Genomic DNA, 19,557 nt, shown 5'->3' with positions numbered 1-19,557 from the left:
GCAGCACCAGAGAACCCCTACAGAAGTGCTAAGCACCCCTGGGCCTCTCAGGCTGCCCCTGGGGAAGACTGCTCATGCTCTTTGGTTCTCAGGCACCTCTGGGAGTCAGACACAGAGAGGACCTGGAGGGGAGCAAAGCCAGGCCCTCAGGGGGTTATGCCCTGCAGACATTGAGCACATTTCCAGTCCTTGATGCACAACATTTCAGATGACAGAGAAAGCACAAAAATGCATGGGGTCACACGGCCCTAATAAAGGTTAGGGCTTGGGAGAAGCGGCAAGTGAACAGGCCCTAGGCCTCCCTAGAAGATAGATGGGGAAGCCAGTGTTGTGCCCTGCTGAATCCTACAGGATCCAGACATGATGAAGCTGTGTATAATGGCCTGGGGTGAGGCAGGGACAGCCAGGCACACTGAACTGTGGATACCGTTTGGTCTGGCAGCATTGACCATGCTGAAGTTCACACCTCTAACCCAGCAGTTCCATTTGTAGGGACTGTCCTGGAGATGTCAGCAAGCAGGACTGCAACTGAGGGGACAGGAGGGACGGGTGAAGCAGAAGCTGGTAGCTACAGTGTCTGTCTGGAGGGTGGGGTGGGATTCAGAAGGATGATGTCTCAGAGCCTGGGGCGGGGTGGGGGGCCTAGGAAGGGCTCAGGCCTATCTGCAGGGCAGTGCTTTACCAAGTACTCCCTTCTTTTATTGACTTCTGCGGGGTAAGAGAAGGTTTGGGGCACAGAGGCAGAAGCTAAGGAGTTACCTTGCCCTGGCAGAAGAGGGTGGAGGCTGAGGCAAGGTATTGGCAGTGCATGCACTGGGTTGGATACTGCTGATGTGGGGCCACCCACATAGTGCCAGAAGGTGTCAGAAGGGACCACTGGAAGCTGGGCATGGAGATGTGTCACTCAAAAGGCTGAAGCAGGAGGATCCCTTGAGCCCTGTTCAGGACTCGGGTCTGACATGAGCTATGAACTTTGTTGTACGTAATACTTCATTAATTTCCCATATCCTTTGGAAATTCTCATTGAGTCAGCATAAATGAAAAAGCAATATAAACTGCACATGGCTGCTTTTCTTAGGTATTCTGAATGCAAATAAAATGCTGATTATATTTTAAATGCTGCAGGCATCATGCCTAAGACCCAGAAACAAGGACAAAGCTTCTTCCTGCAGACTGCCTATTTTCACTTCACTTCAGGGTGGCTTTTGTTAAACCCATTGATTATTTTGCTAACTTCATCAGTTCTAGCTTTGAAAGGGAATTAATGGGCTCAGCACCTGTAACTCAGCGGCTGGAGCACCAACCACGTACACTGGGGCTGATGGGCTCAAAACTGGCCTGCCAAACGACAATGACAACTACAACCAAAAAATAGCTGGGTGTTGTGGCGGTCGCCTGTAGTTCCAGCTACTTGGGAGGCTGAGGCAAGAGAATCGCTTAAGCCGAAGAGTTAGAGGTTGCTGTGAGCTATGATGCCATGGCACTCTTCTGAGGGCGACATAGTGAGACTCTGTCTCCAGAAAAAAAAAAGAAAGAAAGAAAGACTTAAATGTGTAGAAAGGTTCAGTCCTGAATGGTCCCTTCGAAACACTGAGCCTTCAGCCAAACGTCCATTTCTCTCACAAAGGCGCTTTCCTTTCAGAAGTCCCCATGAGAAGAAGAAGAAGAGGCGATCTCGATCTCGGACCAAGTCCAAGGCCCGGTCTCAGTCTGTGTCCCCGAGCAAACAGGCAGCACCCCGGCCCTCGGCCCCCTCAGCCCATTCAGCCAGCGTCTCTCCTGTGGAGAGCCGGGGCTCCAGCCAGGAGCGCTCCAGGTGAGCCAGCCTGGTCTACACCACAGCCCCTTGACAGAGGGGTCCCTACCTGGGTGTGAGTGTGCTAGGGATGGGGGGGATCCTCAGAATCAGGAAGCCCTCACAGTGCAGGGTCCTGCTGCCTGTAAACAAGCCCCTGTGATGCCAGGGGACAAGGCTTCTACTTCAGGCAGCCAGGCTTGTGCCCAGGGTTCCCGGCCCCATGTGGACCCTACTTGGCAGCCCTAGAAACAGAAGTCTTGCTCGTTGTCTAGAGGATGAGGGAAGAGTGGCCCCAGCTGCAGCCTCACAGCATGTGGCTACAAAGGTCTGAGAATCCCAGCCAGGCACTGGGGCTCTACAGTGACCTGGGACCCAAGCTCTTATTGACATATCACTAAGCCACAGGGCTGGGGCCAACCAGCTTCCCATGCCAGTAGTACATGGTGGTATCAAAGTCTGAGCAGTCTTGAGCATGAGCCTTGTAGCATGCCAGATGCTCACCTCCCTGTCCCCTACTTGGTAGCTGTTGGTTGACAGCATCCCGTTGTTGTCAGGAGGCCTTTCCTATTCAAGTTTCATGTGCCAGTGACCTGAAATCAGACACCCCCCACCCACACTCCCACACCCTGGCAAGTTGGGAAGGGTGGCATCTGGGAGCAGTGTGCCCCCACCCCCTGCGCTTCAAACCTGTTGCTCTTTGTTTTTTGTTTGTTTGTTTGTTTAAGATAGAGTCTCATTATGTCATCCTTGGTAAAGTGCCATGGCATCACAGCTCACAACAACCTCACATTTCTGAGCTTAAGCGATTCTCTTGCCTCAGTCTCCCAAGTAACTGGGACTACAGGCGCCCGCGACAACGCCCGGCTATAAACCTGTTGCTCCCTTAGATGAACAGAGTGTCCACATGGCACTGAAAGCTAGGCTGTCCCCAGCTAAGCAGAGACCACAGCTCATGTGGGATGGGTTGGGGTCCAAGAGGTGGCATCTTTAGAATAAGATGTCAGACATTAGAGGCATGGCAGCCAAACATGCTTGTCAGGCCACCTGCCTAGAGGGAGGCCTCACAGAGGTGGGCACAGTGCCCACTTGGGCGTGTTAGAACCCTGGGAATGGCTCCACCTTTCTAAGACTTCTTTCCTTCTTCCATCTTTTTTCCTCATGTCTTACGCAGCATTTATATAAAAATACGTTTTGAATTAGATTGTACTTTATAAAATATTTCAAATGAGTAAACATAAAATATATGTTTATTTTTATTTTCAAGATACTGGAAACAAATTGAACGCTGGTATTTCTTGGATAATTCTAGAGTTTATATTGTCACTCATTGGACTTGTCTCAGAATTCTTAGAGTGTTGTAAGCCTCTCTTGATCTCTTTGCTTTAGGGGAATTTCTCAGGAAAAAGACGCTCAGATCTCTTCAGCAATCGTTTCTTCCGTGCAGAGCAAAATAACTCAGGTGAAATGGGAGTTCATCCCTTCTTCCTTCCTATTTTATTATAAAAGGGGTTGTTTTTTCCTCCACTGCTTTTATTCCCTGTCCCTCATTTTATTGGTTCTGACATAAGGCAGGGGCCAGTGCTGCTGATGTCCCCCTGATCAGAGTCCACTCTGGGGCTAGGGGCTGAGTCTCTTTTCTTGGGCCAGCCTTGAGACCTGGACTGGTGCCCTGTGGGGTTCACTGCAATCATTCATCTTGGCCTGGCACCCACAGTGCATGTGCAGTCAGGCAGGGAAGGCTGGAATGAGTTCATGAGCGTGGCACTGGCTTTACTGAGAACTGCCCTTGGTGTGATCATAGCCACTACCACATGTTCCCAAGGCCGCTTTCTGGAAATAGTCTTCTGTCTATATTGTGAGTTTCCTCCCTGCAAGGTTGTCTCACAGGTTCTCTATGTCTCCCTTACACAGGATCTCATGGCCAAAGTCAGAGCAATGCTTGCAGCTTCCAAAAACCTGCAGACCAGCGCCTCCTGAGACAGCAGCCCCGCTGGGCAGAGACACCCCTGGCCTCAGAACAGCGATGCACAAAGGCTGGCCTTGGGCCTGGGCCTCCACACACCAGAGGTCACAGAGATGTGGACAGGAAAAGGCTCATTTCTGTGTAGCCACAGAACACCATCCAGACCTTCCACCCGGGGACTCTGTGGACAATGGGTGGGTTTTGTAAATTAATTTTTGATGACATTTTCAGTTTAAGATTTTTGACCAGCAGTCTCTTACCTGTATATTTGTAAATAATATCATGTTTCTGTGAAAATGTATTATCAAATAAAATGGGAGGAAAACACCTTTTCTAGCTAGAACTTTGGGGCAGTTTCTTCTTTCCTCTGGCCTGTGGGTTTACCTCAGCCCCATGACATTTTGCAGGCTCAGCAGTGCTGTGCAGCAGCAGTTGTGTGTGCCATCCAGGGCTCTTCCCCAGCCACTGTCAGCTCCTCATTGGTGTGTGTCCCCAAGCATCTGCCCCACCGAGCAGAAGGGAGCAGGGGCTCTGCATAAGTTCTGGGTGCCCAGCACCTCCTCCAGGCCTGGCAAACCTCGAAGTCTACCCCAGATCCAGGTGCTGAGCTGCAGCCTCACCTGATGGGAGCACTGTGCAGCTTACGCCCTGCTCACTGTCCTAATATTCTCATACTGTGGATTCCCCCATCAGTGTCAGACATGTCCATGAAGATGCAGAGTTCTACGTCCCTTGGGATTCAGGCCCAGAGGCCTTTCCTGTCCATAGTGCTCATGTGTGAGCCTGAAACCAAGAATGAGGGCTGAAGTTCTTGGTGGTCCACTTAAATCCTTTCTGTGTCAGTTTCCAAAGTCCTTTTTCAGTCCTGCCAATTTACCCAAACCCAGAAATGAAATTTTATGTTCCCCCGTATATTGTCCTTACCAAAGCCCCACCTGTGCTGCAGACACCACAGCCAGCCAAGCTGGTATGGGCAGGGCAGGGGTCCTGGGAATCACAGAGGCAGGAAGGGCAGTGCCCATGCACAGGTACAGCCCCAACTGTCGCCAGAACTGCCGGAAGTGCCATGGAAGCCAGCTGGACAGAGCAAGAGTGTACACCACACACTCCTGGTTCTCAGGGAACAAGGGCCCACTGTACCCAGAGTCATGTGCGTTTCCAATTCAGCGCCCTAGCAGCCTTCAGTACTGTCCATTCAGCACATGTCCTCAGGACCTCACCTCTCATGTGCGTAGACCTTGGAGGCAGCCTCATGGAGCTGCGCGCTTGCCTTCTGCCTTAGGAGCACTTCTGACTGATTTCCAGCAGTTGCTCCTCAGGTGGGTAAACTTTGCTACAGTAGGCGTCTTTGCAGGAGTGTCATCTTTGCCTCCATGTGCCACTAAGTCTACAGGACAAACCCGTAGAGCTGGAAGTCTGCAGGACAAACCTGTAAAGCTGGAAGTCTACAGTGAAAAGGTTCTGTGTTTTTAATCCTGAAGGGGCTCTGGCCAGCAGGGTGGACCACCTTTCCCACATCCTCACCAGCACAGCGTAGCTTCAGATATTTTTAGCTTCGCTGAATCAGAAAGATGAAAAGGCCTTGATTTTAATTTCACTTTTTTAATGAGTAGGACGGGAGTACCTTTTCTTATATTTCAAAATGCATTTGAATTTTTTTGTGAGCTGGCCCTGTTAGCTGTTTCTCATTAAATTTTCACCACTCTCCCTATATTAAGGCAGTAGCCTTCCCATATTATTTCTTTTGTAAATACTTTTGTCCCAATTTGTCACTTCTCTCTTTTTTTTTATTTTTTTTGAGACAGAGTCTCACTTGGTAGAGTGCCATGGTATCTCAGCTCACAGCTACCTCAAACTCCTGGGCTCAAGTGATCCTCTTGCCTCAGCCTTTCAAGTAGCTGGGACTACAGGCGTCCACCACAACGCCCGGCTATCACTTCTCTTTTGACTTTGTTTATGGGTCAAAAGTTCTTTTTTATGTAGTCATTCATCATTAGGGCTTCCAAGTGACATCTTACTGAGGCAAGATTTGTACGTGCCAGTGCTCATCTTGTTTCATTTGTGTGCTTTTATGCCTTTGTCCCCATGCTTTGTTGCCTCTTTTTCCATTGTAAAGGGTCTGGGATTATGAGCCTCCCTTTTTTTTTTTTTTTTTTTTTTTTTTGGGACAGCCTCAGGCTGTCACCCTGGGTAGAGTGCTGTATCATCACAGCTCACAGAAACTTCTAACTCCTGGGCTCAAGCGATTCTCCTGCCTCCACTTCCCAAGTAGCTGGGACCACAGGTGCCTGCTACAGCACCTAGCTATTTTTTGGTTGTAGTTGTTGTTTGGCAGGCCCAGGCTGGATTCGAACCCGCCAGCTCAGATGTATATGGCTGGCACCCTAGCCACTGAGCTACAGGCGCCAAGCCCCCTGTGAGTCTTGATGGTGGGATAATTAGTTGGACCAGACCTCAGCCCATGATTTTACATGTGTGCTGTTGAGTGAGGCTGCATCAGGGACAGCAGGAGCATCACAAACCTGCAGTGTCTGGCGCCATCTGTGTGGGCGGCATTGACATGTTGCCACAAGCACCAGAATGATGGTCAGCTGGCTTCGTGGTGCCCCTGTGGCGCCTACGGGCAACCCTGCAGGAGCAGCCTCAAAACTTCAGGATGAAGACTGCAGTTGTTGACCCCCTCCTGTTGGTCAGCTCCTGAAAGCAACTGGCTCGTGGCTGACCCAGAGAAAACCTGTCCTAGATTTCGTGTTGGGGTCCACGAAAGCATTGTAACCAGCATTGCAGTGGAAAGTGGAGGAGATACTCCTCCCAGCCTTGCTGCCCAATCAGTGGCATTTGGTGTCCTGGGCCTCCCAGTCTTAGAATTCTGTTGGGTGGGGACCTGGCCCTGGATGCCTACACTTGCCCCCTCCCCACATTGCAAACGCCTGCCTTGCTGGGTGGTGGGAGCAGGCGTCCTGACCCTTTACTGTTCCAATCCCCAAAATTACCATTTATGATGCCCACAGTGTCCCAAAGAAATGGACGCAGTGGTGTCACACATACATTCCAATGGGTGAACTTCACAGCACAGGCATTCATTTTGTAATTTAAAACACGGAAAGGTTAGATTTGCCTGGTGTATGCAATGCACATAGCAGTGTGTGGGATTCTTTGGTGACCCTTACTGTGGAGTACATGTGCTTGGAGCCAAGAACATCACACTTCATGAGCAATTAGAGGGATTTTCAAGGGTAAGCCCTTGCCTGCGTGAGATGTACCCCCACTCTCCCATGGCCTGTCGTTAAATATTCTGTCATTAGCTCGGCGCCTATAGCTCAGCGGCTAGGACACCAGCCACATACACTGGAGCTGGCGGGTTCGAATCCAGCCCGAGCCTGCCAAACAACATTGACAACTACAACCAAAAAATAGTCGGGAGTTGTGACGGGCACCTGTAGTCCCAGCTACTTGGGTGGCTGAGGCAAGAGAATCGCTTAAGCCCAAGAGTTGGAAGTTGCTGTGAGCTGTGACACTTTGGCACTCTACCGAGGGCAACAAAATGAGACTGTCTCAAAAAAAAAAAAAAAAAAATTCTGTCATTAAACATTGAAACGGGGCGGCGCCTATGGCTCAAGGAGTAGGGCACTGGTCCCATATGCCAGAGGTGGCGGGTTCAAACCCAGCCCCGGCCAAAAACCACAAAAAAAAAAAAAAAACATTGAAACAACTTCCCGTTTTTCACCTTCCCATAAAGGGCATTGCCAGGAGTACGCATGTCACAGTCTTGCCCCTTTAAAGAGTCGTGGTAGATTTGTAGTAGTCCAACTGTATCATTCCAAGGCTCTTACAATGTGCTAATAAAACTGTTCTCTAAAAAATATTCCCACCTGTTTTTGGGATGCTTTTTTTGAGACAGAGCCTCAAGCTGTCACCCTGGATGGAGTGCTGTGGTGTCACAGCTCACAGCAACCTCCACCTTCTGGGCTTAAGTGATTCTCTTGCCTCAGCCTCCCAGTAGCTGGGACTACAGGCGCCCACCACAACGCCCGGCTATTTTTTGGTTGTAGTTGTCGTTTGGCAGGCCTGGGCTGGATTCAAACCCTCCAGTTCTGGTGTATGTGGCTGGTGCCTTAGCCGCTTGAGCTACAGGCGCCAAGCCATTTATTTTTTTTTGAGACAGTCTTAGTATGTCACCCTTGGTAGAGTTCTGTAGTGTCACAGCTCACAGCAACCTCCAACTCTTGGGCTTAAGCCATTCTCTTGCTTCAACCTCCCAAGTAGCTGGGACTACAGGTGCCTGCCACAACACCTAGCTACTTTTTGTTGCACTTGTTATTAGCAAGCCCTGGCCGATTTGAACCCGCCACCTTCAGTGTATGTGGCTGGCACTGTAACCACTGTGCTACAGGCACCGAGCCCCCACCTATGTTTTTTTAAGACTAGCTATTTTGTCAGAAATCATTAGCTCTGATTCTCTGGTGACTGGGGGTGGTACGCTGCTCAGATCAGCTGCCCTGTCTGCTATCAGATGTGACCTGTGTCTAGATCGTTAAATGCTCCATGCCCTAATTCAAGCCGAGAGGGCTCAGCTGCTCCACCAGATTCCTGGAATGAGACAAGTTATGGGCCTGCAGATGAGAAGAGGGCAAAAGGGAAAGAAAAATGATCAGAAATAAAGCACTCGGTGGGAGCCTAGAGATGGACGGGCAGCAGACCGAGGTGTTGCTAAGGAAATGGAAAACTAACCTGGAGCTAACTTCAGCAGTTTCCACCGAGATTTGGGGTTTTATTTGTTTTGAATAAGCAGTTCATTCATGTGGCTAGATACACATATTAGTTTCTTTTTTTTATGGGACAAAGCCTCAAGCTGTCGCCCTGGGTAGAGTGCTGTGGCATCACAGCTCACAGCAACCTCTAACTCCTGGGCTCAAGCGAGTCTCCTGCCTCTGCCTCTCAAGTAGCTGGGACTACAGGCACCCGCCACAACGCCCGGCTATTTTTTTGGTTGCAGCCGTCATTGTTGTTTGGCGGCCCGGGCTGGATTCAAACCCGCCAGCTCAGGTGTATGTGGCTGGCACCTTAGCCGCTTGAGCCACAGGCGCCGAGCCTACATATTAGTTTCTTATGAATCCTTCAAAGTTCCTGTTTACAACCTAAAATCTCAAAATAAATAAATCCCCCCTTGGCTGGTCCGAGTGCAGTGGTATTTACAACTAACTGATCACAATCAGTTACAGATTCCTTGTTCCTTCTCTACTCCGACTGCTTCCTTTGATTAGTTTAAAAAAAAAAAAAAAGCAAAGAGATCCTCCTTTCTCTGCCCCCTCCACGCACATCAGTACATATTGAGAATGGGGTGTTGTGTGTCTGCTTCATCCTGTCACAGAGATGGCACAAAAGGTCTCATACACTGGCACCCAGTTTCCCCATATTAGCATCTTATGTTAGGATGGTACGTTTAATACCTTAATGATTCATTTCTATTTATTTTGAGACAGGGTCTTCCCGTGTTGCCCAGGCTGGAGTGCAGTGGCACAATCTTAACTCACCACAGCCTCAAACTCCAAGTGATTCTTCTGCCTCAGCCTCTTCAGTGGCTGGGCCTACATATGTGCACCACCACATGAGGTTAATGTTTTTCTATTCTTTGTAGAAACAGGGTCTCACTCTTTGCTTAGGCTGGTCTTGAACTCTCGGTCTCAAGTGACCTGTCCCCCTCAGTCTCCCAAAGTGCTGGGATTACAGGCATGAGCCACCACGCCTGGCCTGATTCATTACAGGCAATCCCTGAGTTACAAACATCCAAATTGAGTACAACTCACACTTACAAACGGGAGTTATTGCAGATAATAGGCAAATGTACCTGTGTTACATACAAATTCAGCTTAAGAACGAAGCAACAGAACCTATCTGGTTCATAACCCAGGGACTGCCTGCATTGTTTTAAACTAAAGTTCACACTTTCTTCAGCTTTCCTTTGTTTTCCTGATGTCTTTTCTCTGTCCCAGGCCCCACATTGTATTTAGTCATCCCATCTCTATAAAACCCTCTGGGCTCACAAAGTTCACAACCCTTTTTTAATTCTTTTGTTTTTGTTTTTGTTTTTGGCAGGGTCTGGGTTTGAACCTGCCACCTTTGGCATATGGGGCCAGCGCCCTACTCCTTTGAGCCACAGGCGCCGCCCCGCTACTCTTTTTATAGCTCTATAATACTCAGTTTTACAAATGAACCACTAATGATTAACCATCCCACTTTGGGGATGTTAGGGTTGCTTCTGATTTTGTTATTACAAGATCTGGTATAAAAACGGTACGAAAGTTTTTTTCTCATATCTGCATAAGCACCTTTCTCATAAAATAGGCTTTAGCAAGCTTCCAAAAAGGCCCAATAGTAAATATCCTAGGATTTGCAAATCATCCAGTTTCTATAGCAATTACTTAACTCTGCTATTTCATTGTTTCACAAATGGTGTGGCATAAAAGCAGCCAAAGATGGAGCATAATTGGATGGATGTGGCTGTGTTCCAACAAAGCTTTATGGACACTGAGATTTGAATTTCATGTAATTTTTATATATCACAAGATATGTTCATTTTTCAGAATTTTATTAACAAAAATTGTTTTATTAATTTAAAATGTGAAAATTAGAAGCACCTCCTTCCAGCTGCAGTCTTCAACCTGCACCCCAATTTTTTTTTCTTTTTAATGTAGAAACCATTTATCTCACAGGCCATGGGAAATCAGATAGTGGCTGGGAGAGGCTGCAGGGTGCCATGTGCCAGCCCCAGGCCAACATCTGTGAAGGATTTTTAACTGTGAAGGATTCAACCAAATCACTCTCCACGGAGATTTAGAAAATTCAGTAGGGAAAGAGGGCCTCTTCGGGCTGGGTGCAGTGGCTCTTGCCTATAATCCTAGCACTCTGGGAGGCCGAGATGGGTGGATTGCTTGAGCCAGGAGTTCAAGACCAGCCTGAGCCAGAGTGAAACTATGTCTCAATTAAAAATAGAAAAACTAGCTGAGCAATATGGTGGGTGCCTGTAGTTCCAGGTACTTGGGAGGCTGAGGTAGGAGGATCACTTGAGCCCAAGAGTTTGAACTTGCTATGAGCTAGCCTGAATCCATGACACTCTACTCAGGGTGGCTGAGTGAAACTCTTTCTCAAAAAGGCGGGGAGCCTCTTTAACAGTGTTTCACCATAGCATTTCTTTTGAGTCTAGCATCTTCTCATATGTTTAAGAAACATTTGCACCTAAATAGCCAAAACAATCTGGAAAAGGAGAACAAAGTTAGAGGACACACAATTCACAATTTGAAAATTACTGCAAAGCACAGTGCTCAGGACTGTGGAACCAGCGTGAAGTTAGACACAGAGATCAATGGAATAGAACTGAGATCCAGATTCTCCTCAGGATGCCAAGAAAATTCAGCAGAGAAAAGGATATCATTTCAAACATTTCACAAATGGTGATGGGAAAACTGGATATTCATATGCAAAAGAATGAAATTGCCATCTAGGAGGCCAAGGCGGGTGGATTGCCTGTGCTCAGGAGTTGCAAACCAGCTGGAGCAAGAGCCAGACCCTATCTCTAAAAAATAGCGGGGCATTGTGGCAGGCACCTGCAGTCCCAGCTACTCAAGAGGCTGAGGCAAGAGAATCGCTTGAGCACAAGAGTTTGAGGTTGCTGTGAGCTATAACGCTATAGCACTCTACCTAGGGCTACAAAATAAGACTATGTCTCAAAAAATAAAAATCAAATAAACAAAACTAAAACTCTTCATGACTTTGGTTTAGGCAATAATAGTTCTTGGATATGATGGCAAAAGCACAAGCAACAGAAGAAAAATAGGCTGGCTCGGCGCCTATAGCTCAGTGTTTACGGCGCCAGCCACATACATCGGGGCTGGGAGGTTTGAACCCAGCCAGGGCCTGCTAAACAACAATGACAACTACAACAACAACCTGTTGTGGCAGGCACCTGTAGTCACAGCTACTTGGGAGGCTGAGGCAAGAGAATTGCCTAAGCCCAAGAGCTGGAGTTTGCTGTAAGCTGTGACACCAGGGCACCCTACTGAGAGCAACAAAGTGAGACTCTCTCTAAAAAAAAAAAACCTTCCTCTTCCTCTGCCTCTCCAGACACAAGCAGTGTACCCAGCTCGTGTGTGCAATGCCCTGTTCCCAAATAAATACTACTTTCTTTTAGAGAAGCTCTCTCTCTTTGCTATTTAGGTTGACATAAATGGTGTCACAAATGAGATATGAGAAAAAGTCTCTATGGGAAGGAATCAGTGATACCTCCTGGGCTTCTTGCTGCCACGGCTCAGCTTCTCTGCCCTGGCCAGTCTCCTGTTAGGCCAAGCCTCCCTCTTTTGGATAGAAGCTCTAGACTTCATTTGAGATTTGATTTGGTTATAAGGGCACCTTCATAAAGATCCTTACATCCCTCCTGGGATGTGAAAAGATTTTGTGCCTTTTCTGATGAGCTCTTTCTGGCAGCGCCTGTAGCTCAGTGGGTAGGGCGACGGCCACATACACCGAGGCTGGCGGGTTCAAACCCTGCCCAGGCCAGCTGAAACAATAACAACTGCAACAACAACAACAACAACAACAACAAAAATAGCCGGGCATTGTGGAGGGCGCCCATAGTCCCAGCTACATGGGAGGCTGAAGCAAGACAATTGCTTCAGGCCCAGAGTTTGAGGTTGCTGTGAGCTGTGATGCCATAGCACTCTACTGAGGGTGACAGCTCAAGACTCTGTCTCAAAAAAAATTAATAAACAAAGACAAGTTTCTGGTTTGAGCACTCTGCTTTCTACAGAATTTATGGCATCCTGTGGCACGTGTCTTCCCTGGTAAATTCACTTCTGATTTGTGCACCTAGCTTAATATTTCATTTGATCTACATGCCTGGGTCAAAATTCTTTGTGAATGCTCTGATGATAATTTGGTTGTGTGAGTGATTTGGCTCTTTTTCCTTGAATATTTCTGAAAATCTTTTAAGCACAAAAACAAATATTCTAAGCAGTGGACACAGGATGGCTAATTAAAATCCACTAGGGCAATTGCCACCATCTAAACAACATCCTCTGACAGGATCACAGAATTATCTTTGCTCTCAAGAGATTAATAAGAAACAGAATGGGATTTTTAAATATTGAAGCATGCCAAGTTTTCTGGGATTCCAGCTGGCAACATGTCACAGCACGTTCTCATGCACATTCTTAAACTGATGGACAAATTACATCAAGGAAAATTCAGAGCTCAAATAATCATTATTCAAATCCCCTTTTAAAAAACCCGCAACTATAGAACTAACATGTAGAAAATTTTAAGTGCTCTCTCTATATGGATTTTTTCTACCTACTTTGAATCAGCTGACTTTTCTGAAGATGAATGGTTATGTCATCAGCCAAAAGTTTAAAAATGATAAGAAAGACATTAAAATATGTTATTTATGGCCGGGCACGGTGGCTCACACCTGTAATCCTAGCACTCTGGGAGGCCGAGGTGGGTGGATTGCCTGAGCTCATGAGTTTGAGACCACCCTGAGCAAGAGTGAGACCTCATCTCCTAAAAATAGCTGGGCATTGTGACAAGAGCTATAGTCCCAGCTACACTATTTCCCCGAAAATAAGACAGTGTCTTATTTTAAGGTGTTCTCCCAAAGATGTGCTAGGTCTTATTTTCAGGGGACGTCTTATCTTTCCTGTAAGTAGGTCTTATTTTCGGAGGATGTCTTATTTTGGGGAAAACAGGGTATTTGGGAGGCTGAGGCTGAGGCAAGAGGATTGCTCAATCCCAAGAGTTTGAGGTTGCTGTGAACTATGATTCCATGGCACTCTACCCAGGGCAATAGAGTAAGACTCTGTCTCAAAAAAAAAAAAAAAATCTTGTATGATAAATTTTTGTACTAAAGGAAAATGGCTGGAAAGAGAAAGTAAAAACCAAAATAGAAAGTCTAGACATGTCGTGAATGGTCTGAGTAATTCATGATAAAGTTCATAAAGGGTAAACTTAAAAAACTTTTGTGTATGATCAAGTTGGCTATAATTAAAAGAAAGTTATTTATAGATCTTTCTAAAGATCGAACTTTGAAATTAAAAATACACTAATAGGGTGATGCCTGTGGCTCAAAGGAGTAGGGCACCAGTCCCATATACCAGAAGTGGCAGGTTCAAACCCAGCCCCGGCCAAAAACTGCAAAAAAAAAAATAAAAATACACTAATAAGGCTCAGCACCTGTAGCTCACGTGGCTAAGACACCAGCCACATAACAACAGAGCTGGCGGGTTTGAATCCAGCCCGGGCCCGCCAAAAACAATGACAACTACAACCAAAAAATACCCAGGCGTTGCGGCTGAAGTCCCAGCTACTTGGGAGGCTGAGGTAAGAGAATCACTTAAGCCCAGGAGTTTGAGGTTGCTGTGAGCTGTGACACCACGGCATTCTACCCAGGGTAACAGCTTGAGACTCTGTCTCAAAAAAAAATTATTACACGATAACTAAGAAAATGCCAGGAAGGCTATGTTAACCAGTATGATGAAAATGTGACAAACGGTCTATAAAACCAGTGTATGGTGCCCCATGATCACATTAACATCACAGCTATGATTTAACAATAAAAAAAAAAACACTAATAAATAGCCAGGCATTGTTGAGGGTGCCTGTACTCCCAGCTACTCGGGAGGCTGAGGCAGGAGGATTACTTGAGCTCGGGAGTTGGAGAACAGCCTGAGCAAGAACAAGACTACTAAAAATAGAAAAATTAGCCAGGTATTGTGCAGGAGCCTGTATTTCCAGCCACTCAGGAGGCTGAGGCAGGAGGAGGATTGCTTGAGCCCAGGGGTTTGAGGTGCTGTGAGCTAGATTAAGGCCAGGATGCTCCAGCTAGGGTGACAGAGTGAGACTCTGTCTAAATAAATAAATAAACTAATATAAAACTAAAACTTTAATCCCACATGTTAGAACAACAAAATGTTCTTGAAATACTTACTTGCTCTTAGTAAGACTGCAAGAGGTTTTGCTTTTTTAATTCTGAAATCAGTGTCTTTAACGGCTGTCTTCTAAACCAGTTTCTATTGCTGCCACATTTCTTCCTGAGAGCCATTTGATTTCTCTAATTTGAATTTGATAACGCTGTCCTTAAACTCCATTGAAAATGGCAATTTTAGGCTTGGCGCCTGTAACTCAGCGGCTAAGGCACCAGCCACATACACTAGAGCTGGCAGGTTCAAATCCAGCCCAGGCCTGCCAAACAACAATGACAACTACAACCAAAAAAATAGCCGAGCATTGTGGTGGGCGCCTGTAGTCCCAGCTACTTGGGAGGCTGAGGTAAGAGAATCACTTAAGCCCAAGAGTTTGAGGTTGCTGTGAGCTATGACACCACGGCATGTTACCCAGGGCGACAGTTTGAGCCTCTGTCTCAAAAAAATAAATAAAATAAAATAATAAAATAAAGTAAAGAAAATGGCAATTTGATTTCTTTCTTTTTTTTTTTTTTTTTGAGACTGAGTCTCACTGTGTCACCCTGGATAGAATGCCAGGGAGTCACAGCTCACAGCAACCTCAAACTCTTGGGCTTAAGCAACTCTCTTGCCTCAGCCTCCCAAGTAGCTGGAACTACAGGCGCCCACCACAATGCCCGGCTATTTTTTGGTTGCAGTTGTTTTTGTTGTTTGGCAGGCCTGGGATGGATTTGAACCCACCAGCCCTGGTGTATGTGGCTGGTGCCCTAGCCACTGAGCTACAGGCACCAAGCTAGCAATTTTATTACTTGAGGTAGAGATTTCCTCTTAAACCTTGGATTCACATCTCAGAAGTTCAACTTTTGCTGTGTCTTGTAGCACAAGATTTGCAGGACATGCCTCATTGCCTTCAGTTTTCCTCTTTTCTTCTCCCTTTTAAAAGACATCTTTCTGCTTGGCTGGAGTTACTCTCTCCTTCAACTTTTTCATCAACTCCCCACACTTTTTTTCCAGCTTTACCTCTGTTTTTATGACTTTACTTACACTGAACATTTTATCCTGAAGGCCTAGAAAAGCAGTATTTTCCTCCAGTGTAACTTGATTCTGTACTCTTGGCTTTTCTTGATGTGTCAGAATTGTCCCGAGAAACATTACCTGATTTTAGTTTCTCTAAGAGCCATGTAGTCCCCTGCTCAAGGCCCCAGTTTTTCTTTTTTTGGCCGGGGCTGGGTTTGAACCCTCCACCTCTGGCAGCAAAGGCACCAGCCACATACACCTGAGCTGGCGAGTTTAAATCCAGCCTGGGCCCACCAAACAACAATGACAACTGCAACCAAAAAATAGCTGGGCATGCCAGTAGTTCCAGCTATTTGGGAGGCAGAGGCAGGAGAATCGCTTAAGCCCAGGAGTTGGAGGTTGCTGTGAGCTGTGATGCCAGAGCACTCTACCCAGGGCGACAGCTTGAGGCTCTTTCTCAAAAAAAAAAAAATACATAAAAATAAAAATAAATAAAAGTTCCAAAATTATGTAAAACTCTTAAAAATCTGTTATCTGTCATAATTTTAATTATGTTGAATGTACTTTAAAGTTATATTTATGAAAAAATTAAAAAATTAAGTTATATTTATGTAAAAATAGCCGGGCGTTGTAGCGTGTGCCTGTAGTCCCAGCTGCTCGGGAGGCTGAGGCAAGAGAATCGCGTAAGCCCAAGAGTTAGAGGTTGCTGTGAGCCGTGTGACGCCACGGCACTCTACCAAGGGCAGTACAGTGAGACTCTGTCTCTACAAAAAAAAAAAAAAAAAGTGGCTCAGATTCAGAATGCTGGTTTAGGTGAATTCCGAATCCGAGACCTGAATGATGAAATTAACAAGCTGTTAAGGGAGAAAGGACATTGGGAAGTCCGGATAAAGGAGCTGGGCGGTCCTGACTATGGAAAAGTTGGCCCTAAAATGCTGGATCATGAAGGGAAAGAAGTCCCAGGAAACCGAGGTTACAAGTACTTTAGAGCAGCAAAAGATTTGCCTGGTGTTAGAGAGTTATTTGAAAAAGAACCTCTTCCTCCTCCCAGAAAGACACGTGCCGTGCTGAGCTCATGAAGGCGATTGATTTTGAGTACTACAGTTACCTAGATGAAGATGATGGCATTATTGTGCCTTTGGAACAGGAATATGAAAAGAAACTCAGAGCTGAATTAGTGGAAAAGTGGAAAGCAGAGAGAGAGGCTCGGCTGGCAAGAGGAGAAAAAAGAAGAGGAGGGCGAGGAGGAAGAAATCAACATCTATGCTGTCACCGAGGAGGAGTTGGATGAGGAAGGCAGCCAGGAGAAAGGCGGGGATGACGGGCAACAGAAGTTCATCACCCCCGTGCCTGTGCCAATCTCAGCAAGAGACTGAGGAGGAGCTTGTGCAAAGGAAGAAAATGGAACTCCTCTAGAAGTATGCGAGTGAGACCCTGCAGGCCCAGAGTGAAGAAGCCAAAAGGCTCCTGGGGTATTAGTGCAGAGCTGGGGCTCTCGCTGGAGTCCAGAAGATCTGCTGGGCCCTTTCATCCTCCTGTGTCCCTTCAAGACCACTGCCCTTGGCTGCCTGGGGTCTCTGCTCCTTTCTCATCCTTTCTTAACTCATGTGCTGAGAGTAGGGATCTGGCCTCCCTGGTAGGCTGTCTAGGTGCTGAACATTTCAGCCATCAGTTTTGTACAAATATTTTGCTACTGTATGAATGCATTTGTTTTTATTTTGGAGTATATAAAACAGCATTTGCTAAAAAAGAAAGAAAGAAAAAAGAAAAGAAAAGTCACAACCTATCATGGTTGTCTTTCTAGGTCAACATAAATGGCTCTTACTTATTCTTTATAATGTAATGCTGCAGAATTTGTCCAGCTGTTCCTCTGGGGGCACTCTGGTTGTCCTCAGTTAGTTTTGTCACAACCAGAAACTATGCAATAAGCATGTTGTTCAAATATCTTACTTACTGATGTTTTTATCTTCATTGCATAGATTTCCTAAAGCAGAATTGTGGTTTTACTTGGTAGCATGTTTTTCATTCTTTTATGCTGAATAAAAGAATAATGTCCCTTCTCCCCTAAAAATAAACAATGTCCCTTCTCCCCTAAAAAAAAAAAAAAAGAAGAAAAGAAAAGAAAAGATCTAGCAAAATAAAAATTAATTACAATTACTAATAAAGATGTTTGTCTGGGGCAGCACCTGTGGCTCAGTCAGTAAGGCGCTGGCCCCATATACCGAGGGTGGCCAGTTCAAACCCGGCCCCAGCTGAACTGCAATCAAAAAATAGCTGGGCGTTGTGGCGGGCGCCTGTAGTCCCAGGTACTTGGGAGGCTGAGGCAAGAGAATCGCTTAAGCCCAGGAGTTGGAAGTTGCTGTGAGCTGTGTGATGCCATGGCACTCTACTGAGGGCCATAAAGTGAGACTCTGTCTCTAACAAAAAAAAAAAAAATGTTTGTCTGACTTATTTAAAATAGTGCTGGTTCTTAACTCAAATAATCTTGTTTTTCAGATTAAAGGAAATGTTCTTTTTTGGGGGGCAGTAAGGCAAATTTATTTCAGCTTTAATTTGTAGATAGGGAGCCAGTCTCAGTCCACAACTTTGTGTAGGAAGCCCAAATGCTTTCTCTTCACAAAGATAGGGCATGTATTAGCCTCCTCTTATTATTATTATTAATATTATTATTATTTTTTTTTTTTGTAGAGACAGAGTCTCACTGTATCGCCCTCGGGTAGAGTGCCGTGGCGTCACACGGCTCACAGCAACCTCTAACTCTTGGGCTTACGCGATTCTCTTGTCTCAGCCTCCCGAGCAGCTGGGACCACAGGCGCCCGATTAATATTATTATTATTTAAAGAGGCAGGATCTTGCTGTGTCTTCCAGGCTGGACTGATCCTTCCACCTGGATGTCCCAAGTAGCTGGGACTACTTATTTTTTGTAGAGATGGGGTTTTGTAGAGATGCTGGTCTTGAACTAATGACCTCAAGCAATCCTTCCAGCTGGGTCTCCCAAAGTGCTGGGATTATAAGCGTGAGCCATGTGTCCCTGCCCCTGACCTCCTCCTCTTACCATTAAAGGTTTTGTTTCTATCTCTAGTCCATAGCTCCTATGTATTTTTATATTTAAAACAATAAATTTTCATTCATTATTTTTATACATTAGAAATAAGGAATTTTGACCAGGACACCAATCCTGATAGCAAAGGAAACTCTGACAGCTCATACGGACAGCAAAGATTCATGATTCCACACACTACATCTTCAGTACTCTGAAGAGGGGTTAAAAGACATCAATTATGCTCATTTACAGGCAAGTCCCGGGTGGTGCCTGTGGCTCAAGGAATAGGGCGCCGGTCCCATATGCCGGAGGTGGTGGGTTCAAACCCAGCCCCGGCCAAAAACCACAAAAAAAAAAAAAGAAAGAAAGAAATACAGGCAAGTCCCTTAAAACCTGATTCCCTGCAGCAAAGCAAAATGACTCAGTGAATTACAAACAGCAGACAGCCAAGAGGATGGTGAAGTGAGTGTTTCACACCAGCTATACAAGGGCAGGATCGGTGTGAAAAAAACGGAAATAAAGGCAAATCTAAGGCCAAACTAACCAGCCACGAGCCTTAACAACAGCACTCACTGGCTAGAAATCCTGGGCACTATACTATGCTACCATTCTGTGATAAAAATCTAAGTGAGTTGATGGGTAAAACTATTAAGCATAATGGAAGGAAAAGGCGCTAGGCTCCAACCCAAACCTTTTCCAAACACCCCACACACAGCTGGGTCTGGAGCTGGGGCTTGGATCTGCCACCCACCCACTTGGCTTCCTCAAAGCAAAGAGCATCTGC

General features: G+C 46.2%; 1 protein-coding gene and 1 pseudogene across 13 annotated transcripts in view; both read left to right on the top strand.

The window, feature by feature from the left end:
- The window catches only part of SFSWAP (splicing factor SWAP), a 96,041-nt gene extending 91,940 nt beyond the window's left edge, over positions 1-4,101 (top strand). For 6 of the 12 annotated variants that reach the window (XM_053587628.1, XM_053587629.1, XM_053587633.1 and 3 more), the window contains 3 exons: positions 1,643-1,816; positions 3,185-3,257; positions 3,710-4,101. In XM_053587628.1, coding sequence (XP_053443603.1) covers positions 1,643-1,816; positions 3,185-3,257; positions 3,710-3,775 — 313 coding nt within the window. In that variant the 3' untranslated portion in view covers positions 3,776-4,101. Of the gene's footprint in view, positions 1-1,642; positions 1,817-3,184; positions 3,258-3,709 lie in introns of those variants that run through there. The other 6 variants (XR_008379459.1, XR_008379458.1, XM_053587637.1 and 3 more) reach the window with 4 other exon arrangements.
- A 12,411-nt stretch (positions 4,102-16,512) lies between these two features.
- LOC128584378 (pre-mRNA-splicing factor ISY1 homolog) lies at positions 16,513-17,209 on the top strand (annotated as a pseudogene). Its single transcript, XR_008379678.1, has one exon. The product of XR_008379678.1 is annotated as a pre-mRNA-splicing factor ISY1 homolog (transcript).
- The last annotated feature ends 2,348 nt before the right edge of the window (positions 17,210-19,557 follow it).

This window comes from Nycticebus coucang, chromosome 4 (genome assembly GCF_027406575.1).
Source record: "Nycticebus coucang isolate mNycCou1 chromosome 4, mNycCou1.pri, whole genome shotgun sequence".
In the NCBI taxonomy this organism is placed as follows: Eukaryota; Metazoa; Chordata; class Mammalia; order Primates; family Lorisidae; genus Nycticebus; species Nycticebus coucang.
The sequence above is the reverse complement of the archived record's forward strand: the minus strand, read 5'-3'. Positions and strand labels throughout refer to the sequence as shown.